The 21,468-nt window shown below is 39.8% G+C and overlaps 1 protein-coding gene across 2 annotated transcripts in view; it reads left to right on the top strand.

Annotated features, from left to right (window-relative positions):
* The window catches only part of prep (prolyl endopeptidase), a 100,271-nt gene that overhangs the window by 2,563 nt on the left and 76,240 nt on the right, over positions 1-21,468 (top strand). For both annotated transcript variants that reach the window (XM_062980277.1, XM_003226940.4), the window contains exons 2-6: positions 6,707-6,781; positions 13,681-13,814; positions 16,071-16,201; positions 17,109-17,318; positions 18,676-18,797. In XM_062980277.1, the coding sequence (XP_062836347.1) occupies positions 6,707-6,781; positions 13,681-13,814; positions 16,071-16,201; positions 17,109-17,318; positions 18,676-18,797 (672 nt within the window). The remainder of the gene's footprint in view (positions 1-6,706; positions 6,782-13,680; positions 13,815-16,070; positions 16,202-17,108; positions 17,319-18,675; positions 18,798-21,468) is intronic.

The raw sequence follows: 21,468 nt of genomic DNA on the forward strand, positions 1-21,468 counted from the left end.
GCTTTGTGAGGAGAATAAATCAACTTGGAAAATTACTTTTTTGACTTTGCTTACCAGCTCCTGGTGGAATCCTATAATCTGAATTAAATTGGTCATTTTGACAGTGGGATTCAGAGAACTGTGGCCCTCATAGATAGATAGATAGATAGATAGATAGATAGATAGATAGATAGATAGATAGATAGATAGCATGGAGATGTGTGTGTGTGTGTATGTATAGTTTTTTGTGTCAAGAACTACTTGAGAAACTACAAGTCACTTCTGGTGTGAGAGAATTGGTCATCTGCAAGTACATTGTCCAGGGGATGCCCAGATGTTGGAAGTTTTATCATCCTTGTGGGAGGCTTTTTTCATGTCCCCGCATGTGGAGTTGGAGCTGACAGAGGGAGCTCACCCGCTCTCCCCATTGGTCAGTAGTCCTGCAGGCACAAGGGTTTAACCCATTGTGCCAGCAGAGGCTCCTATAGTTACCTGGATATCAAAGCCTTGTGTTGGCACCTACATCCTCTTTTGCAGGCCAGAGGTCAAACAAACCTGTTTGTTCAGGAATGGAGAAAGGTTTCCTTCCAGCCAGATAGGCAAGGCACACGTGGGTTTGCTTTAGGGTGTGCACTGACCGGCTGACATCTACTGTATTTTCACATCTGCACACCTTTGGGCATTGCTGGTTCTAGCTTGGCCTGAATTGGCTGACATCTACTGTATTTTCACATCTGCACACCTTTGGGCATTGCTGGTTCTAGCTTGGCCTGAATTGAGGCCACATGACTCCACCTTACAGCACGAGGTGTACGACATCTTCTGGGCCTTCACTAAGGCAAGCATCTCAGGTGGCATAAGCCGGGAGACAGCAGATGCAGTACCCTACTCATTCTTTCTGATCACTGGGCTTTTCTCTATTCAATGCAAAATTTGTACATATCTCTACTGTACCGTGAAACTGCCATGCTCACTTCAGAGGTAGTGAAACATACTGTCTTCATTACTAGTCTTGGAATTAGATGTACATGGCGGCCATTTAGTGCCTGTTTTCTACCAATGCCAGCTTTTTCTTTGGCATTTCTAGTAAGTTCTGGGACAGGGCATTCATTGAGCTTTCGGTTTCCAGTGACTCCTCCCTTCAGATCAGCAGACAAATAGATAGAACAGACATTCTGTTTATCATCAGGAGGGCAAAGGACAGCTAGCAACACAGTTAACAAATGTAGAATATATATATTCCAAACTCCATCACACAGGACCGAATTAAACCATGGATGTTTTGATATCGAGGGGAGGTCAATACCTTATACAGTGGGAGTTCACAATTTTCAGGACTTTACAGATACTAAGAAATGCAGGTGCTCAAGTCCCTATCAAAAAAAGCATAGGGGACCAATGGAGATGACAGGGAGCCCCGGCTGCTGGGCCATAAACCTGCCAGCCACCCACTTCCACCTTCAGGACATGGCGATTTGAGACAATGGTGGCGCTCCTGCTAGTTTGTTCCATGAATTCTGTATGACATGCCAGGCAGGACATTTGATAATCTGCTTACATAGAAATCCTTGAGAGGTTTTGTAGCAATCCTCGTCTTCACTTCCTAGTATTTTTCTTCTTCACTTTCTATGGAGAAAGTTCCCACCACTGGAAATTCCCACTACTGGAATTTAGCCATTAAGGGCTATAACCTCTTTCACAGAAATAGAACAAAGGGGAGAGGAGGGGGAGTAGCTTTATATGTCAAAAACAGTTACGTAGCAGAAGAAATGCAAGACTGTAATCCGGGAAACCAGCTCAAAAGCATCTGGATAAGAATCAAGGGAACCGGGACTTAAAAAGATCTTGTCGTGGGTGTCTACTACAGACCTCCAAGTCAGGATGAAGGACTTGATGAAGCTTTCTGTCAACAGCTGACCAAACAGGCACAAAGAAGAGATATAGTAGTCATGGGCGATTTCAATTATCCCGATATCTGCTGGAAAACAAACTCAGCCAAGAGTACAAAGTCCAACAAATTCCTCACTTGCCTTGCAGACAGTTTTATGGTCCAGAAGGTAGAAGAGGCAACAAGGGGATCCGCTACTCTTGATCTAATCTTAACAAATGTGGAAGACCTGATCAATACAGTCAAAGTGGTTGGATCCTTAGGGTCAAGTGACCATGTGCTCCTGCAGTTTGCAATACAAAGGAATGCTGAAACTAAGACAAGTCAAACATGCATTCTGGACTTTAAGAGAGCTGACTTCCAAAAAATGAAGGAATTACTGAGCTGCATTCCATGGACACCAATATTAAAAAACAAGGGAGTTAAGGATGGATGGGAGTTTTTCAAAAGTGAAATACTCAAGGCGCAAATGCAAACAGTACCAACAAAGAAGAAAAATAAGACAAATGCAAAGAAGCCAGAATGGATGTCCAAAGAACTTCTAACTGAGCTAAAACTCAAAAGTGACATGCACAAGAAGTGGAAAAGGGGAGAAATCACCAAAGAAGAATTCAAACGTATAGCCAACTCCTGTAGGGAAAAGGTTTGCAAGGCTAAAGCACAAAATGAGCTCAGGTTTGCCAGGGACATAAAAAAACAACAAAAAAAGGCTTTTTTGCTTACGTTGGTAGAAAAAGGAAGAACAAGGAGGCGATAGGGCCACTGTGAGGAGAAGATGGGGTGATGGCGACAGGGGATAGGGAAAAGGCAGAACTGCTCAATGCCTTCTTTGCCTCGGTCTTCTCACAAAAAGAAAGCCATCTTCAACCCCAGCAACATGAATTGGATGAAGGATTGGGGGAAATCCAACCACAAATAGGGAAACAAGTTGTCCAGGAACACCTGGCCGCTCTAAACGAATTCAAGTTCTCAGGGCCAGATCAGCTACATCCAAGAGTATTGAAGGAACTAGCGGAAGTTATTTCAGAACCACTGGCAATTATCTTCGAGAGTTCTTGGAGAACGGGAGAAGTCCCAGCAGATTGGAGGAGGGCGAATGTGGTCCCTATCTTCAAGAAGGGAAAAAAGAACGACCCAAACAATTACCGTCCGGTCAGCCTCAGGTCGATACCTGGCAAGATTCTGGAAAAGATCATTAAGGAAGTGGTCTGTTAACACTTAGAAACAAATGCGGTTATTGCTAATAGTCAACACGGATTTACCAAAAACAAGTCATGCCAGACTAATCTGATCTCTTTTTTCGATAGAGTTACGAGTTGGGTCGATACAGGGAATGCTGTGGATGTAGCTTACCTGGATTTCAGTAAGGCCTTCGACAAAGTCCCCCATGACCTTCTGGCAAACAAACTAGTACAATGTGGGCTAGACAAAACTACGGTTAGGTGGATCTGTAATTGGCTAAGCGAACGAACCCAAAGGGTGCTCACCAATGCGTCGTCTTCATCATGGAAAGAAGTGACAAGTGGAGTGTCGCAGGGCTCCGTCCTGGGCCCGGTTCTGTTCAACATCTTTATTAACAACTTAGACGAAGGGTTAGAAGGAACGATCAAGTTTGCAGATGACACCAAACTGGGAGGGATAGCCAACACTCCAGAAGACAGGAGCAGAATTCAAAACGATCTTGACAGATTAGAGAGATGGGCCGAAACTAACAAAATGAAGTTCAACAGGGACAAATGCAAGATACTTCACTTCGGCAGAAAAAATAGAAATCAAAGATACAGAATGGGGGACGCCTGGCTTGACAGCAGTGTGTGCGAAAAAGACCTTGGAGTCCTCGTGGACAAGTTAAACATGAGCCAACAATGTGATGTGGCAGCTAAAAAAGCCAACGGGATTCTGGCCTGCATCAATAGGGGTATAGCGTCTAGATCCAGGGAAGTCATGCTCCCCCTCTATTCTGCCTTGGTCAGACCACACCTGGAATACTGTGTCCAATTTTGGGCACCACAGTTGAAGGGAGATGTTGACAAGCTGGAAAGCGTCCAGAGGAGGGCGACTAAAATGATCAAAGGTCTGGAGAACAAGCCCTATGAGGAGCGGCTTAGAGAGCTGGGCATGTTTAGCCTGCAGAAGAGAAGGCTGAGAGGAGACATGATAGCCATGTACAAATACGTGAAGGGAAGTCATAGGGAGGAGGGAGCAAGCTTGTTTTCTGCTGCCCTGCAGACTAGGACACGGAACAATGGCTTCAAACTACAGGAAAGGAGATTCCATTGAACATCAGGAAGAACTTCCTCACAGTGAGGCTGTTCGACAGTGGAACTTTCTGTCCCGGACTGTGGTGGAGGCTCCTTCTTTGGAGGCTTTTAAGCAGAGGCTGGATGGCCATCTGTCGGGGGTGCTTTGAATGCGATTTCCTGCTTCTTAGCAGGGGGTTGGACTGGATGGCCCATGAGGTCTCTTCCAACTCTACTATTCTATGATTCTATGAGATCTGGTATTAATGTAATTTTCTCCATTTTACATTTCAGAATCTTGTAGACTTGCTTATTTGATAATTGGATTCTCAGAAAAGACAAGTACTAAGTTGCAAAACCTCAGTTGCAAACTGTTGTTGATGTTTTCGGCCGCCTTATATAGAGACATAGACTTGAGATGTGTAGCATCAGGGTTTAATTTAGCCCTCTACTAATAATTCCACACTTGTTGGCTCCAAACAGTTGCCATTACAGAAGCATGAAACAGACTCTTCAGAGCAGTCCTGCACAACCTGTGGCCTCCAGGTGTTTGGGACTCCAACTCCCAGAAGCCTTAGCCAACTTGTCCAATTGTCAGGAATGCTGGGAGCTGATGTCCAGAACACCTGGAGGGCCACAGGTTGTGTAGGAGTGCTGTATAGTAAGTTATTTACAGTAGAGTCTCACTTATCCAACACTCGCTTATCCAACATTCTGGATTATCCAACACATTTTTGTAGTCAATGTTTTCAATATATCGTGATATTTTGGTGCTAAATTCGTAAATACAGTAATTACAACATGACATTACTGCTTATTGAACTACTTTTTCTGTCAAATTTGTTGTCTAACATGATGTTTTAGTGCTCAATTTGTAAAATCATAACCAAATTTGATGTTTAATAGGCTTTTCCTTAATGCCTCCTTATTATCCAACATATTCGCTTATCCAATGTTCTGCCGGCCCGTTTATATTGGATAAGTGAGAGACTACAGTACTTCATATTGAAAGCTTGAATGAGCCAACTATTCCAATTTACAAAAGTTCTGATGTTTGTTCCATTGTGGAAAATTACTAGGCATAATTGATGGGGTTGTTTTAAAAATGTGACAGTTTTGAGCTATGAGTCCTTTCGCACTTCACAGCTGTAGTGCTGTCATTCCACTTTAACTGCAGCATCCTTTGGAGGACTGAGCTTTGTAGTTCAATGAGGCACTAGATCTCTCCACACAACTGAATAAAATCCCACATTTTCTCCTTTGAACTGGAATATATGGCAGTGTAAACTCAGATAACCCAGTTCAAAGCAGATATTGTGGGATTTTCTGCCTTGATATTCTGGGTTATATGGTTGTGTGGAAGGACTCTGAGACTTCTAAATATCCTGCCCTAAACTGAAAATCCCAGAATTCCACAAGATGGAATCATAGCAGTTACAGTGGAATCATATTGCTACAATTCTGTAGTGTGAAAAAGCCCCCAGGGCTCAGCCTTGGGATTCCATCTGAATTCTACCGTGTTTAAATAACACCGGTAAGGTCAGAATTGGGGGGAAAAAATGACTGAATAACACTAAGTACGTAACACGATTTTTGTTCCTAGGTTATAAATGTCATTTCCTAATTGGTTCTATCATTAAAAAACATCAAAAAAATTATGAAACTGCAAAAACTTTGTTTTTGTGGGACATCCTGTAGCACATTTTGTTGTAGTTTTCAATGTCTCAACCAATTCAACAGAGTTTGCGGCAGACACAAAAATTAAGTTTCTGGAGTACAGCTACTCCAGAAGGTTTCTCTCAGGCCTCTTCTACACTGCCATATAATCCAGATTATCAAAGCAGATAATCCACATTATCTGCTTTGAATTGGATTATATGTGTCTATATAATCTAGTTCAAAGCAGATAATCTGGAGTTTATATAGCACTGTAGAAGGGGCCTCAGACATTGAACATAGAATTGCCCTTGAGGACCTATAACTTCCTAGAGTGCCATAGTTTCGGGTAAAAATTGTAGGATTTAATTAACATTTTTCTGTTTTTGCGTGGGTTTTGGGCCTTTACCCAAGTAATTGGGGAGGCAAGCCATGCACTGAAGAAAGTGAGTAAACAAAAAACATCTAGTTGATAATGTGTTTAACAGTTTCGATTCATAGCTCTGATTTGCTAATCTCCTAGGATTTTAAGTAGCATGGAAACTTGCATATATTTAAAAAAACCAAATGTCAAACTTTCTGTTTACTGGGATCATTCCTAAAACATGTACAGTGTACCTTTGGTATTTACTGAGGTTTGGTACCCCCCCCCCCCTCTGGATGCTCAAGTCTGATAATTTTCTATGGCATAGTAAAGTGGTGTCCCTTAAATAAAATGGCAAAATCAAGGTGTACTTTTCAGATTTAAAAAAATAGTTTTGATCTATGTACATTGAATCTATGGTTATGGAATACCTCAAATAACTCTTTTCAGATAGCTGAATGAAATTACTGGCCGGTCTAGTGGCAGCTTCCATTTTTAATCAAAATATGATCTAATGTCTTTTAAAAAAAGTAAGTTATTTAATTTTTTAAAGATGATGTCTTTATTATTTTTAATCAGGTGCACGATTATCATGGCTGTAAAGTAACTGACCCTTATAGCTGGCTAGAGGATCCTGATAGTGAACAAACAAAGGTAAGCCTTTCATTTTGAACATTGTGCGGCAAGCTAGAACTTGGAATCTAGAAATGCAAAACATTGTGCAATTTTACTACTTTAGACTAGCTTTGTTGTGTGCTTTTTAGATTCTTTCTGAACTATAATGACCCTCATGTGATGATCCTATTGCAGGATTTTCTTGTTAAGAGAGAGTTTCCTGTTGTTTTCCTTAAGAGACTGAAGGAATATAACTTGCCCAAGGTCACCCAGTGGGTTTCCATGATCAAGTAGGGATTTTAACCTTGGTCTTCTGGGGTCTAGCACGAAGACCACTGTACATTGCCAGTCTAACAGCATACTGACCAGGAATGGCTACAGTTTCTAGTTTGATGCTCCCAAGATTCATGTTGGGCAAACATTCTTGCCAAGGTGCCAAAACATAACAGGAATGTTGTGAACCGATAGATAGATAGATAGATAGATAGATAGATAGATAGATGGTCTACCACTCCTCACAGTCTCCCATCATTGTTTATCTTGGCTAGAACTGATGGAAGTTGTTGTAAATTGTTCTATAACTGGAAATCTATGGTTACCCAACCCAGTTCTAAGCTAGATGGACCGCCACTCTAATTTTGTCTGAAGGTACTTCTTATGTTGATTTCATATTGGCAGACTAGAAACATCTATGTCAGAACCTTCACAGCCAGCCAAAATAGATGGATAATACGTATCCAGGCAGAACAGTGGTTTATGGGCGGCTTCATATATTTATTTTTCCACTCTTCACCATGTTCTCTATAGGAACCCTTTTCAACTGGGGATTGAATTCCAGTTTCTGTGTTTCCAGCAGAGGGTAGGGGCATGAAGTACAACCAAAGGCAAAACAGGTAGAGGGAAAGCAGAGTTGGAGACAAGTATAATTCATACCAAATTGATTGTTTTCTCACCATACTAACAAAATACAGCTCTAAAGCCTGAATCAACATTTTCCTTCCTACTTGGATCTACACAGTAGCTTTTCTATCTAAAAAGCTCACCTCTGCTCTATGAAGACTATTTATACTTTAAAATGAATCGAGTATTCCTTATTTGAAATGCTTGAGACCAGAAGATTTTTTTCCAGGATTTGGAATATTTGCATATACATAATGAGATATCTTAGATTTTAGAGCATTTCTAGATAAGGATGCTCAACTTGTACCTTGTTATTGTGATCACCAGTGAGAAATAACAGTGAAAGAAACTTACGCCTAGATGCTGTGGTACTCCTTTCAGTACAGCCAAAGTACGTATATTGGCCTGTTAGCATGGATGAACCAGGAATATAGTTGTAGGTGAGGAAAATCAACAACATGAGCATCACTCTCAACTGTCAAGAAAGTATTTGCTGGAAAGTTCAGAAAATGGGTTTCCTTGAATATTGGTGGTGAAGTGGTAGGGACAGAACAATTAGTGTGTACATATTTGATTGATATATTGCTGTGAAGACTGTGGTGGAGGCTAAGGCAATGAATCCCACTTTTTGAATCTTGGACAGAACAAACAATTCACCTGTGAGAAAGGGTCAAGATATCAGGAGAAAGGCCTCTGTTATTTGTTAAAGCTTCAGTTCTCTTCTACTCATTTGAGGACAGCCAGTGAATATTGGTTCAGGCAGTATCAGGAGAGCCAGGATGGTATAATGGTTTGAGCATTGGACTATGACTCTGGAGCAGTGGCTCTCAACCAGTGGGTCCCCTGGTGTTTTGACCTACAACTCTCAGAAATCCCAGCCAGTTTATCAGCTGTTAGGATTTCTGGAAGTTGAAGGCCAAAACATCTGGGGACCCACAGGTTGAGAACCACTGCTCTGGAGGGTTTGAATTGCTGTTTGGCCGTGGAAACCCACTGGGTGACCTTGGATAAAGCACACTCTCAGCCTCAGAATACCCTGTGTTAGATTTGCCCGTAGAGTTGCCATAAATCAGATGCAACCTGATAATACACAACAATACAGTATCAGAATATTTTGTATCCCCATTTTGACTCCTTGGCTAAGATAATTATTTGTATGCTTTTGTGCTTCTTGGTTATGACACTTAGGCCCCATTTAGACTGCCATATAATGCAGTTTCAGAATGCAGATTAACTGGATTATATGAGTTTACATCAGTGGTTTTCAACCCGATCCCCAGATGTTTTTGGCCTTCAACTCCCAGAAATCCTAACAGATGGTAAACTGGCTGGGATTTCTGTGAGTTGTAGGCCAAAAACATCTGGGGACCCCAGGTTGAGAACCTACTGGTCTATACTGTCATTTAATCCACTTCAATGCAGTTAATTGGCATTCTGAAGCTGCATTATATGGCAGTGTAGATCCAGCAGCCTTACATTAGATACTACATATACTACATAAATCAATGTGTTGTTGAAGGCTTTCATGGCTGGAATCACAGGATTGTTGTGTGTTTTCTGGGCTGTATGGCCATGTTCCAGAAATATTCTCTCCTGACGTTTCGCCCACATCTCCTTGCTTAGTTCTTTCTTGCTTAGTTTTTCCAATATACCTTACAACCTCTGAAGATGTCTGCCATCCATCAGGAGAGAATACTTCTAGAACATGGCCATACAGCCCGGAAAACACACAACTACACTACATAGATCTTCATTTCTCACCTTCTTCTGATTTGTCTCTTCAACAGAGGTAATCTGCTGTGTTGTTACTTCCTTTTCCCCGGGTGAGAGATTAAATTTCATTATACTCAAATTACTAGTTGGGCAAAGATAACTTTCATAAAAGCACACCCAGATGCTTCCAGCAAGTTGAGAAGTGTTGAAAGCTAACTCTCTCTAACGTCATCAGTTGTTAAAGTGTAGTAGGTTGAATGGATGTAATTTAATTTCTTGAAGTCTTGCCCATGTGTTGTGACTGCGCCTTCGGGGATTATGGATGATGGTGGTGGGATTAGAAGAGGAAGGAAAAACCCTCGCGAGGAGGGCTCATTGGAGGAGTTGCGCAGGAAACGGATTAGAGAGCTCAATGGGGAATCTTCTGAGGAAGATTCAGATGGGGAGTTTGGGGAAGAAATGGATGCTGGTGAACAGGTGGTGGCTGGGGAAGTGGGCACTGAATGGGCACAGCCACCGGAGATGTCTGGGGAATTGGGGCCTATGGATACTACTGAACCTGGGGTATCTTCAGGAGCAGATCCCACTTGGGCTGCTTGGAGAAGGGAGGATGGTTCTTTAAGTGTGCATGGGGTTGAGTATGGGCAGGATGATTGGAACTCCGACGAGCAATTAGGCACGCCTGATCCACAAGCTCTAGCTGTGTGGAGTTCTGATTCTGAGTAAGATCTGGGACACCTGTTGTTTGGGTGTGAGTGTTTAGACACCCAAGAGGAAGGGGAATAAATTGGGAATGTTTGGTCACTTCATTTTGCGTGTGGCAAGGTGTTGCTGAAGCGCCATTGGGATTTCTGTTCGTTCAAGAAGACTGGACCTGGACTTTGCTTCTGATCTGCTGTTACCATCATTGCCTTGGCTCTTTGTGCCATTTCGTGGACCTGGTTTTGATGACTGCACCCTTTTGGACCCTGGACTGTAACTCGACCTTGCTTCTGCCTTCGCCCTTTGATGGATGACTACTCACGGCTCTTGACCACTGGCTTGCCCTCCTGACCCTGCTGCTGTCTCCTGCCCTGACCCTGGATCACCCTGACGACACCTCTTCGCCTTTCCTTTGGAGTTCCTGGCATTATCTGCATCGTAGAAGCAGTTTGCTGCAGTTCTAGTTTATTTGTTCTCAGACCAGTTTGGTGATTCTTTTGAGAACTGCCCCTTTAATTCCACAGAGCCGGCTGGCTGCAACAGTAAGGGCTTGGACCCAAAGTGCCTTTTGCATCGGCTCTAAGTTTGTTTTTCCTTGGCTTTATTTTCCTGTTCTGGATTTAAGCTGCTAATTGTAGCTCTTGGAAGGTTTTTGGAAGGTTCCAAGTCCTTGTTTGTTTTGTCTATTTTTATAAGCCAACTCAATTTGTTTTTGAAGCTGAATTGAAGCATCTTTTTAGTTTTATCTAAATACTTGCGTGGATAATCCGGTTGGCTTGCTAAAACATACTTTTGATATATATTTTTGTTTGGACTGCTTTTTAGACACTGATAGTTAAGTGTTTAAAGCTATCTTCTGTGTTTATGTTTACTTTTTGGCCTATCTCCTGAATAAACTCTGTTTTGTTTGTTAATTGGCATCTGACTCTTGACACCATGTGTCATAAAACAATTCATTTGATATTACCTTGAAGAGGCAGTGAGTTGTTTCTGAAGAATCACTTCACAATAGAAAGGAGACTGGTCCCCACCATATAAGCAATTAACAAAATAAATATACATGATCTTCACATATACATGGTATTGTTTCAGAAAATAAACAGACAGTAACAACTATTTGCTACCATGGCCTAAACTCGGTAGTTTATCTCAATTAGAGTAGAGTTATCGAAACAATAGAATTTATATAATTATAGGGAGGAGGGAGCAAGCTTGTTTTCTGCTGCCCTGCAGACTAGGACACGGAACAATGGCTTCAAACTACAGGAAAGGAGATTCCACCTGAACATCAGGAAGAACTTCCTCACTGTGAGGGCTGTTCGGCAGTGGAACTCTCTCCCCCGGGCTGTGGTGGAGGCTCCTTCCTTGGAGGCTTTTAAGCAGAGGCTGGATGGCCATCTGTCGGGGGTGCTTTGAATGCGATTTCCTGCTTCTTGGCAGGGGGTTGGACTGGATGGCCCATGAGGTCTCTTCCAACTCTACTATTCTATGATTCTATGATTCTATTGAAATATATGGATTCAGTAGATCAACTCTAGTTGAGACTAACAATTGGATTTAGACTCATAATTCTGTCATTATAGCTATTATGTGATAACCATGGTTAAAATGGGTGTGATCTCGGATTTCACACCTAAGTATTTCCTGCCTTCATTTTCACCTTTCTATTCTCTCCTTATCTTTAGCACAGTGTGTAAGCCAGTACAAACTAACATTTTTCTCCTAAACTAGATGTGAAGCAAGTTTGCAAACCTTTTTGATGACAGGTCCTTCATGTTAACTACAACTAGCATGAAAACAGCCATAACTACACTTTCAAAAAATATTTGCATCTGTTTTGATGAGTTCAAAAACATGAGTTTTGTTCATGAGTTTTGCTTGAGGCAGGGTCTGTAATTGGCCTGAGCTGAAATCTTGCTATAATGACAATGCATATTGTGTGTAATTTGCTTAAAATAAACCCTGGTACCATTAATTTGTTGTTGTTTGTGTCTCCCAAGTAATTTCTCACCTAGAACAACCCTGAGGTGAACCTATTCCAAGGGTTTCTGGGGCTGAAAATGTATGACTAGATCATTTGTCAAGTCTTATATTTTCATGTAGCCTTCCAAAGAGCATTACTCTGCCTTTACGTTAACCTTGTGATAACTCTTCACTTCACATTTCATGGTCTCCCCTTGGTCATGGCTGAAACTATTTTTGTTTTTATCTACTTATACAAGTAGTTGCATGTGATGTTAATTAGGGCTTTTACCTTAATGACAAAGTATAGAATGAGATCTCATGAGGGTATTTAACCATCTTGTATTTGTTCAGTTCATGCAGTGAACAAATGGTAAAAACATGACCTACATCTGTGTATCTCATTCAAGAGGGTTCTTTGATGTGGTATAAGAAAACCAAGCTGACACTGTAGGTTTATCTGCCAAAAGAGATTGACTGCTTAGGCTAGATTCATTTATCACTCTGAAAGAATCTACCTTAAAACTACAGCATAGGTGTACCACAGTTAACAAAGTTGATGTGTTCCTGGGTGTTTGGTTTTTTAACATATATTTGATATCAGAGGTAGAAATAACTGTAAAGAATGGGGATAGGTTCCTGTTTGGTATGTTACAGTGTTTTATTCAAAACTAAAAAAAGTATGTTCACATCTACAAGTCATCAAAAAGATTATGAACCCTATATAGAGACCGTTTGAAAGTTTTATTCCGAAATGCATCCAGTGATGATTTTTTTTCTTTCACTAGCCTCCAGTTTCCTTATGATTTTCATTTTGCTGAACAAGCTTACAGATATATGCTGTTTTAACATGATGGGTGTAGATGGGGAGACAGGCTTATCTGCTGTCTCCTTTTCTTTCTGTTTTGCTTTTCAAGCATGTTCATTAAGGGATTCTGGAGGAAGCTTCTGTATAACTTGCCTATTGTAGGGAAGCACACATCGCTAAAGCAGGATTATTAAGAGGATAATCCTATTCTTCCCCTGCTCAAGCTTTATTGAGTTCTTTGTTGTAAATATGCTACTGTAACATGTCACACTCCTTCACCCTGCATCCAATGCTGATGGAGCTCAAAACCTTTCACCTAGAGAGAGAAGGAAGAGGAGGAAAAGGTGTCTGGGCTAACATAAAAAGCCTTTGTAAACAAGAGCCTCTTTGTGACTGAAATATCCGCTACCTGGTGTAATGTATGTTTGTTTGGAAGAAAACTCAGCTGTGTCTACTGGTGTTTTCATCCCAATTCTATGAAAGTTGACTCAGAATTATTTTAAAAAATGATAAAATACAGTAGAACCCTTAAAGTTAAGTAATGGCAAAAGTTAGCCCGTATGTTAACTTGTCCTGAAAAGTAGGTATCTAGTTTACTTAGAAGACTATCCTGATATTATTAAGACACTGATATTATTTTGATAGTCACCTGATACTTCATTAACTTGACATTATTCCTTAATGATATTTGTTGCAGTTTGTTGATGCAATACAAGTGGGGACATTCAGTTCTTCCTTGAGAATGTAATTATGAAGAAAAACCAATTATTGGCAATTATTTTCTCTTTTAAATAGGGACCTCTTGTTGCTTCTAATTACTGCATTCTAATATGATTCATTTCCTCTCTTCTAGGCTTTTGTGGAAGCACAAAATAAGATAACAGTGCCATTTCTTGAGCAATGCACAATACGTGGGCTATTTAAGGAACGGATGACTGAACTTTATGACTATCCCAAATACAGTTGTCACTTCAAGAAAGGGAAAAGGTATTCTGTTATTTTATATGTGTGTCTCTTATAGATTGTGATAGAAAACAACCTGCTGCTAGTTTGAATTTGTTTCTGAGGATCATTAATTTGCATGCTGAGCCTTCTCAAAGGGATTTCTCCATTCACAATATATAGACACACATACGGTACAACTCCCATATCGGCAGGACATACATTCTTGAACTTACTATGCAAACAGAAAACCATAAATAGTAGCAAACCCTATTGAAATGAATGACCTATGCCAAAATTTACTAGGTTTTCGAAAACGACTGTATGATAACTTTCAGCAGAAGCACACCATAGAATTTCCTGGAGCACATTAAAAATCCTACACAGGACATATTTTGTTCGATGCAAGTAAATGAAACCTCAGATACCAGTCCCATGGGTACAGGGGTCCTATTGTATATGCACACACATTGATTTAGTGTGCCAATTATATCCCAAGTTAGAAAAATTTCTACCTCATCAAGATAATGCAGTTGTAACTGACACTGAACCTCACTTTGAGATAAAAGTGGGACATAAATGCAATAAATCAATTAACTAAAAATGAGGGGCAATACAGATACTCCACTTTGCTCTCCTTTGACCGACTAGTTGGCTTGTGCAATTCAGCTGGAGGATTATCTGTTTTTGGTATCCGAATTTCGTTGTGTATCCAGATCCGTTTTGGGAGCCTCCTGAAAATCAGCTAATGGAAAAGTGTTTTCGGCTAGGCAGCTGAAAGATCCGGGAAGATCTGGCCCATTGGTGGCAGTAGAGAACTTACGAGGCTCCCCTTTCTGTTCCTAGGATCCTTTTCTTTCTTCTTTTCAAGGGAACCTGGGTTTGAGGAACGGGGTTAAGGAAGCAACCTTCCTGGGCTCCTTTTCTTTCTTCTTTTCAAGGGAGTCTGAGTTTGCACAATGGTGTTAAGGAAGTATGCACTGCATGCTCCCAAATAGAAGGGAAGAAGCCATGCCCGGCAGCCACATGGGTTGTTTTGGGTGAAAAAAACGTGGCGGCTGAGCCCTTGCCATTACAGCTGTCTAGAGAAGCTAAAGAAGCCGAAGGAAAATGGCTTAACAGATTCGTGCACAAGTCTACTGACTAGTATAGGCAGTAATAGAGGATATCGTTGCCTTGATGACTTTGTGGGTTGTTGTTGCCTTTCCATTAACAGGCCAGAATTCTGAAAGTGGGGAGAGAAGTACTTTATGGAATAGCTACTGACAGAATCTACCTTGTCTCTCATGACTCCTGGAGCCAACCTGCATGCTTTTCTTTCTTTACTATTTCACTTAAATTTTAGCTTAACAGGAATTCTGTTCAAGAGGCTAGGAGAGATGTTCTGTTTTTCCCTGGCCTAAAAGGGTCTGAATGCTTTGGAAACGGTTCTCATTTCCCCCTAGGGAAAGCTCTCCCCTAAGAATTGTATTTCTATTAGGAGGAGGCTCAATTTTGAATGCCTAGGAGTAGAAAGAAATAAGATTTGTTCTGCATATACAAAAACTCTTGTGATATATATACATTCAATGAGAAGTGGAATTTGAATCCTAGCATAATAGATAGTTGAGTGTTTTATTGACTTCAAATAGTTGCTGAAAAGTCAAAGAGCAGGAGCAAGCAGAACTAAATCAAAATATACTGATAGATTTCTAGGGTGAGTTGCAATAGGCAAGAAAGACCTTCCAACTCTGAATTGCTCAACAGCAGTGACAACAAAAAGTCTTCTATTTCTAGATCAGGTTCCTGATTTTTGATATTGAAAATAATCCCTCAGTCTGCATTTTCTTAAACAATTTGGGGGGGGGGGAGAAAGCTGAAATACAGAACAAGTTATTTGTTTGCTTGTCTCCCACTAAATTTTCCACTCTATTTCAACAGTTTCACACCAGTTTTGGTGCTGGAGGCATGAAGAAGGTGTCAAAAGAAGGGGCCACATATGGTTCAGAGAGTTCATGTCCAGATGTTTATAGACAAGCAGAAATAGAGCAACTGAAGGATGCTGAAAAATATTCCATCAAGAAATTGTTTACAAGTAGTGGTTTTGATCTCATCTCTCCACCTTCCCCCCTTTTTTAAAAAAGAAATAAAATAGTGATCTGATGGTTGAATCCTGAGCTCCCCTTCAGATACTAGTGATGTAGTTGCCTCATGTTTGGGACTGCAACATCCAGTATTCCCCCAATTAGCCATTTCCTTCAATCAATTAAATAAATGAATTAAAGGCAATTTCATTTGTTCTGTGTCAAATGTGTGCTCTAGGTATTTTCACTTTTATAATTCTGGACTTCAGAACCAACGGGTGTTATACGTGCAAGATTCCTTGGAAGCTGAAGCTAAAGTATTTCTTGACCCAAATAAGCTTTCTGATGATGGTACTGTGGCTTTACGAGGTCAGTGAAGCTGATTTTTTACAAAGTGTCATTTTGGATGTCTTCTATAGTTATTTGTCTTCTATAGTTATATGTAGACATGCATTATTCCAGGGGTCAAACTCATTTCATCGATGGCAACAGCAGCCTTGTGTATGGAGAATCCATGGATATAGAGAGCCAACTATATACTATTTTACATAGCTGTTAGTTCTCTTTAGTTTCCCCCCAATATGGATCCCCAGATGTTATTGAATGACAACTCCAGTCACGTTTGGTTATCTGCCATGTGACCTGGGGTAAATGGGAATTGTAACCCATTTACACTTTTGGCTTGGGGAAAGGTTAAATGACATTTTAAAGTCAGGCATCATATCCACAATCTTTATATCTAAATTTAGGCCTACTATCCTGACTAAACAACAAATTGTAGCCTTCCAAATAGTACGGTATCACAACTCCCACCAGCTGTAGTCATTATGTCTAATGATGAGAAATACAGGAGTTTATCACATGTGCATTATATGTTGGTTGCATAGGACACTTGCAAGATGTATTACGAAGAGTTGGAACTGTGCAGCCCACATGCTTCATACTGTCCCCACAATTGTTTTGTATCTACTTGTGCCTCTCCCTTCCCACATACCTTTGGCTGGGGGAAAAAAATTTTGTCCCAAAACTAGAAATTCTGCTCCTGGAAACATGTGAGATTGGGGATTCTTTTGAAAAACCAGGACCACTTCTGGAGAGATTTTTTTGTTTGTTTTTGTTTTTTGAGATGGGTGAGTATGTATTGATGTTTGCTGCATTGCATTTTAGGAGTTAAACATTAGCTGTCAGAACTTGCCCAACCTTTATGTTTATGTTTTATGTTTAATTCCTTTTTTAAATGTGAACTGCTAATGCATCATGTATTTTAAATTGCCAGGTTATGCATTTAGTGAAGATGGTGAATATTTTGCCTATGGTCTGAGTTCTAGTGGGTCAGACTGGGTAACCATCAAATTCATGAAGGTGGATGGTCATGAAGAACTTCCAGACACATTGGAAATGGTAAAATTTAGTTGTATGGCTTGGACCCATGATGGAAAAGGCATGTTCTACAACTCCTATCCAAAGCAAGATGGTAAAAGTGATGGTGAGTGGTACAGAGCACTCATTCGTGAGCAAACGTCATGTGTCCATGGGCCTTTCTCCTCCTCATCTACCATTCTCAGCTTTCTGTTTTTCATTGCTCAGCGCACTCTCAACAGCTTGGCAGAGGTATCTTTTTAGATTAAAATCTTGTGCAGTCTCTTCTGGGTTGTGTGTTGTAGGAGCTGATAGTCCGAGAAAGTACTTTTTCCATAGCTTTGCTTCCATAATCCTTGGCTTTTTTGCTCCAGATATTATTCATCTTGTATGCTCACCTTGCTATCTTTGCTCTTTTTGTGGAAATCATGAAAGTGTCTGAAATTCTAACTGATGCCCCTGAAGGTATATTCCATGTTACAAGTTTGCATTTTTTTCTCCTGCTGAAAGCAAAGCATTGAAAATTACATAGAGAAAACAACAGTAAACTTTCTTTGAGAGTTTTGAGGTCATCTGAGAAGGTCAGCTGGTCTCTTTTCTACTTTTTCCCTCATCAGTAATCAAAGACCTTTTGAATATTAACTGGCTACTGGCAAACAAACTTTTCATGGAGTTGTGGTACTCCAACCCTTCATGTTACATTTTAAAATGTTTTAAAACTGTTTTAAATCAATGCTTGATTTAACCTTGGAAGTTTCTCATTTTTAAAAAAGTAAATTGTCTTTAATATTATTTATGGTTTTCTGATATATTGTGTTTTAATTAATGTTACAAACTGTCTTAGATTTTATTCTAGAAGACAAGCAGAATGTAAAACACAATACTATAATAATAAAAATAATGTCTAAGAAACAGTATGAACAGATCTGTTTTTGAACAGTATGAACAGGATATGCATAGCATACTTAAAAAAAGGAAAAAGACCTTAAAATACAAAATGTCCTTGTATATACAGGTTGAGTATCCCTTATGCAGAATTCCAAAATCTGAAATATTCAAAAAATTCCAAATTGTCCACTCGTGTAGCAAAGATAGTGATACCTTTCTGATAGTTCAATGTACACAAACTTTGTTTCATGCACACAGTTTTTAAAAACATTGTGAATACAATTACCTTCAGGCTATGTGTATAAAGTGTATATGAAACACAAATACATTCTGTGTTTATACCTGGGTTCCATCTCCCAAGATATCTCATTATGTATATACTGGAAAAATCTGACATACTTCTGGTTCAAAGTATTTCAGATAAGGCACACCCAACTTCTCTGCAGTGAGAACTGGTATTTCTGGTGGTGCATGAGTATAATTAAATGTTTTGTCATCTGGCCTAATAAGTAACTCCATACTATAATTTGTTAGAACTACTAACAAACAAATTTGATTAACAACATACATGTAATTTGATCCCTTTTTTGTTCCAGGCACTGAAACATCAACCAACTTACACCAGAAATTATACTATCATGTGCTAGGAACTGACCAATCAAAGGATGTTTTGTGTGCTGAATTTCCTCATGAGCCAAAATGGATGGGTGGTGTTGAGGTAAAGATACATTTTGTCTGAAGGCAGACCGTTTACACTTGATTTACCAAACATTCATCATTTGCTGAAGATGGGAAACTCATTTTTCCTTTGTCTTTCCATGGACATGGGGCAGTCAAGAGTACAGCGGTTAGTGCTCATGTCCCCATCTCCCTTCCATTTTCTCATGCTTTGAAAACTTGAACAGCACATCAATCAAAATGTGCAGTATAGTTTTTAAAAACCCGATAAAAAACAAAATGTGGTCCAAAGGTTGTATTTTGTAGGGTTTTTTTTGTCCCTAACCCTTTTGTTTGTCATTTGTATTTTGTTAAGAATGTTGTCTTGCTTTAATATGCCTTTTAAAAAGAAAATATTACTTTCAACATTTTACATTCCGTGTCAAGAGCAACTGATTAACTTTTATTCAGATGCTTTGTATTTGGCGTTTCTCTCCAAGCTTTATCTTCAACCTTCATTCCTCTTAGTAAAATCTACAGCAGTGGTTCTCAACCTGTGGGTTCCCAGGTGTTTACTTGCATTTTTATAACTATAAACAGAACAATTGTGACCCTCTTTTTCCTCCTATAGCCATTTATGCTGGAAGGATAGAAAACAAATTTAAGGCAGTTCCCAGTAGAGGGTGCTGTAGAATGACAATTTGGTTGTATGGAGTTAAATAGGACTTGGTGAGATTTCAGGTGCAAAATGTGTGTGCTAGATCTTGCTGTTTACAGCCACATTCTTTTTTTTTCCTGAATACTATAAAATGCACATTCCAGTGTGTCAAATACCTAGAGAGGATTGCTCTCTGCCCTCGGCCATTTTCACAATGAAAGCAATAGATGTGTTAAATGCTGTGGTTTTGTTGGTCATCCTATCCAATTTTGTAACATTGAACCAATAGCACAGTTGCACCAATCTAGAGCTCATGTTGCAAGTTTCTTTTAAGAATGGGATGCCCCCTGGATCCATACATTCATTCCATGGCCACAACAGTGCTGAAATTGATCAGCAGCCTCCTCTATGATATAAGACATGGATATAATGTGTTCCTTTCCTATGGAACCTTTTAGACTGGGAAGGCAAAGCATTTCTTCTAATGTGAATAAATTGTGGAGGTGCATCAGTTTTTTGCATGTGCATCTTTTCATGGAGGAAAGAAGTAAGAGAGCCTGAGAACCACCTTACAAAACAGAATTGGATTTAGGTAAAAGAATGTTTGGAATGTCCTACATTTCCCATTGGATGTATGCCTCCCTCCCTCTGGATCCATTCTCTTTGTAGTTTCCCATCACACCATTGGAGTTGACCATTAGATGGAATTGTACACTTGCTATGGCATAAAGACCCAATTTTAATATGGCACCATGTTGCCTAGTTTCAGTCAGCCTACCTGATTTTGACACTCTGTACCCTAATAAGTTACACCAGTCTGGAACTCACATTGGTGCTTTAGTATGAAGGAAAAAAACTAACCAAAACGCCAGAACTTTAAAAAAATTATTATATTAGAAATGGCTGGTTTGCTACATTGAAGCATATTAAGCACAATGGAACATGAAAAAATAGGCAAATTAATAACTCCTTTTGTGTATTGATGTATTTGCAAGATATTCACTCAAGCAAAAAAAGTAATACAGTAGGGTCTCACTTATCCAACATAAACGGGCCGGCAGAACGTTGGATAAGCGGATATGTTGGATAATAAGGAGGGATGAAGGAAAAGCCTATTAAACATCAAATTAGGTTATGATTTTACAAATTAAGCACAAAAACATCATGTTAGATAACAAATTTGACAGAAAAAGTAATTCAATACGAAATAATGCTATGTAGTAATTATTGTATTTACAAATTTAGCACCAAAAATCACGATTTATTGAAAACATCAACTACAAAAATGCGTTGGATAATCCAGAACGTTGAATAAGCGAGTGTTGGATAAGTGAGACTCTACTGTATATTCACATTCAGCCTTTGATTGTCTCCCATAAAATATCCAAAAATGGAAATTCAGCAGTCAACAATATTTTGCCATGATACTCTTAAATTCCTTTGAGTTTCCAAGTGCATTACTATAAAAACGGCTATAGTGAGGAAAGCTTAATTGGCACCCCACCAGCAACGTGTGTCAGGGAATTTGATTAAAAATGTCTTCAGGGAATTGCATTTAGCAAACTATTCTCAGCTCCCTGCCTGTCCAGAGAGAGCTGTTGAAGTAAATGCTTGTTAAATGGGCTCAAAATCACTGGTTGTTTACCATTGTGAAACAAGGGAAAACATATTTCAAAGAGTTATTTTACTTTGATGGATTGAAGGCAATGTACATTCAGAATGTATGCCCCAAATGAACTCTTAAAGGCTGGATGCAAAATGTGTTAGTCATTTCCAAAAAGAAATATCACTTCTTTGAGATTTTTTGAAGTGGGCAAACAGCTTTTGCTTTGTGTGGTAAATCACATAGTTTCTCCATAGAAGGACTTAGGCACAACTCCAGGCAGTTTTGAGAAACCACAGAGATTGACTGCTGCTTAGTACGGAGAATAGAAAGTGTAGGGTGATGGGAAAAGTCAGCTTGGCTTGCTTCCTTCTCTTTGAAAATGCAGATAGCAATTGTGAACTACTGTATATACTTGAAGATAAGCTGAGTTTTTTATCTCTTTTTTGGGCTGAAAAAGCCTCCCTCGGC

The sequence above is a fragment of the Anolis carolinensis genome, chromosome 1 (assembly GCF_035594765.1).
Source record: "Anolis carolinensis isolate JA03-04 chromosome 1, rAnoCar3.1.pri, whole genome shotgun sequence".
Classification (NCBI taxonomy): Eukaryota; Metazoa; Chordata; class Lepidosauria; order Squamata; family Dactyloidae; genus Anolis; species Anolis carolinensis.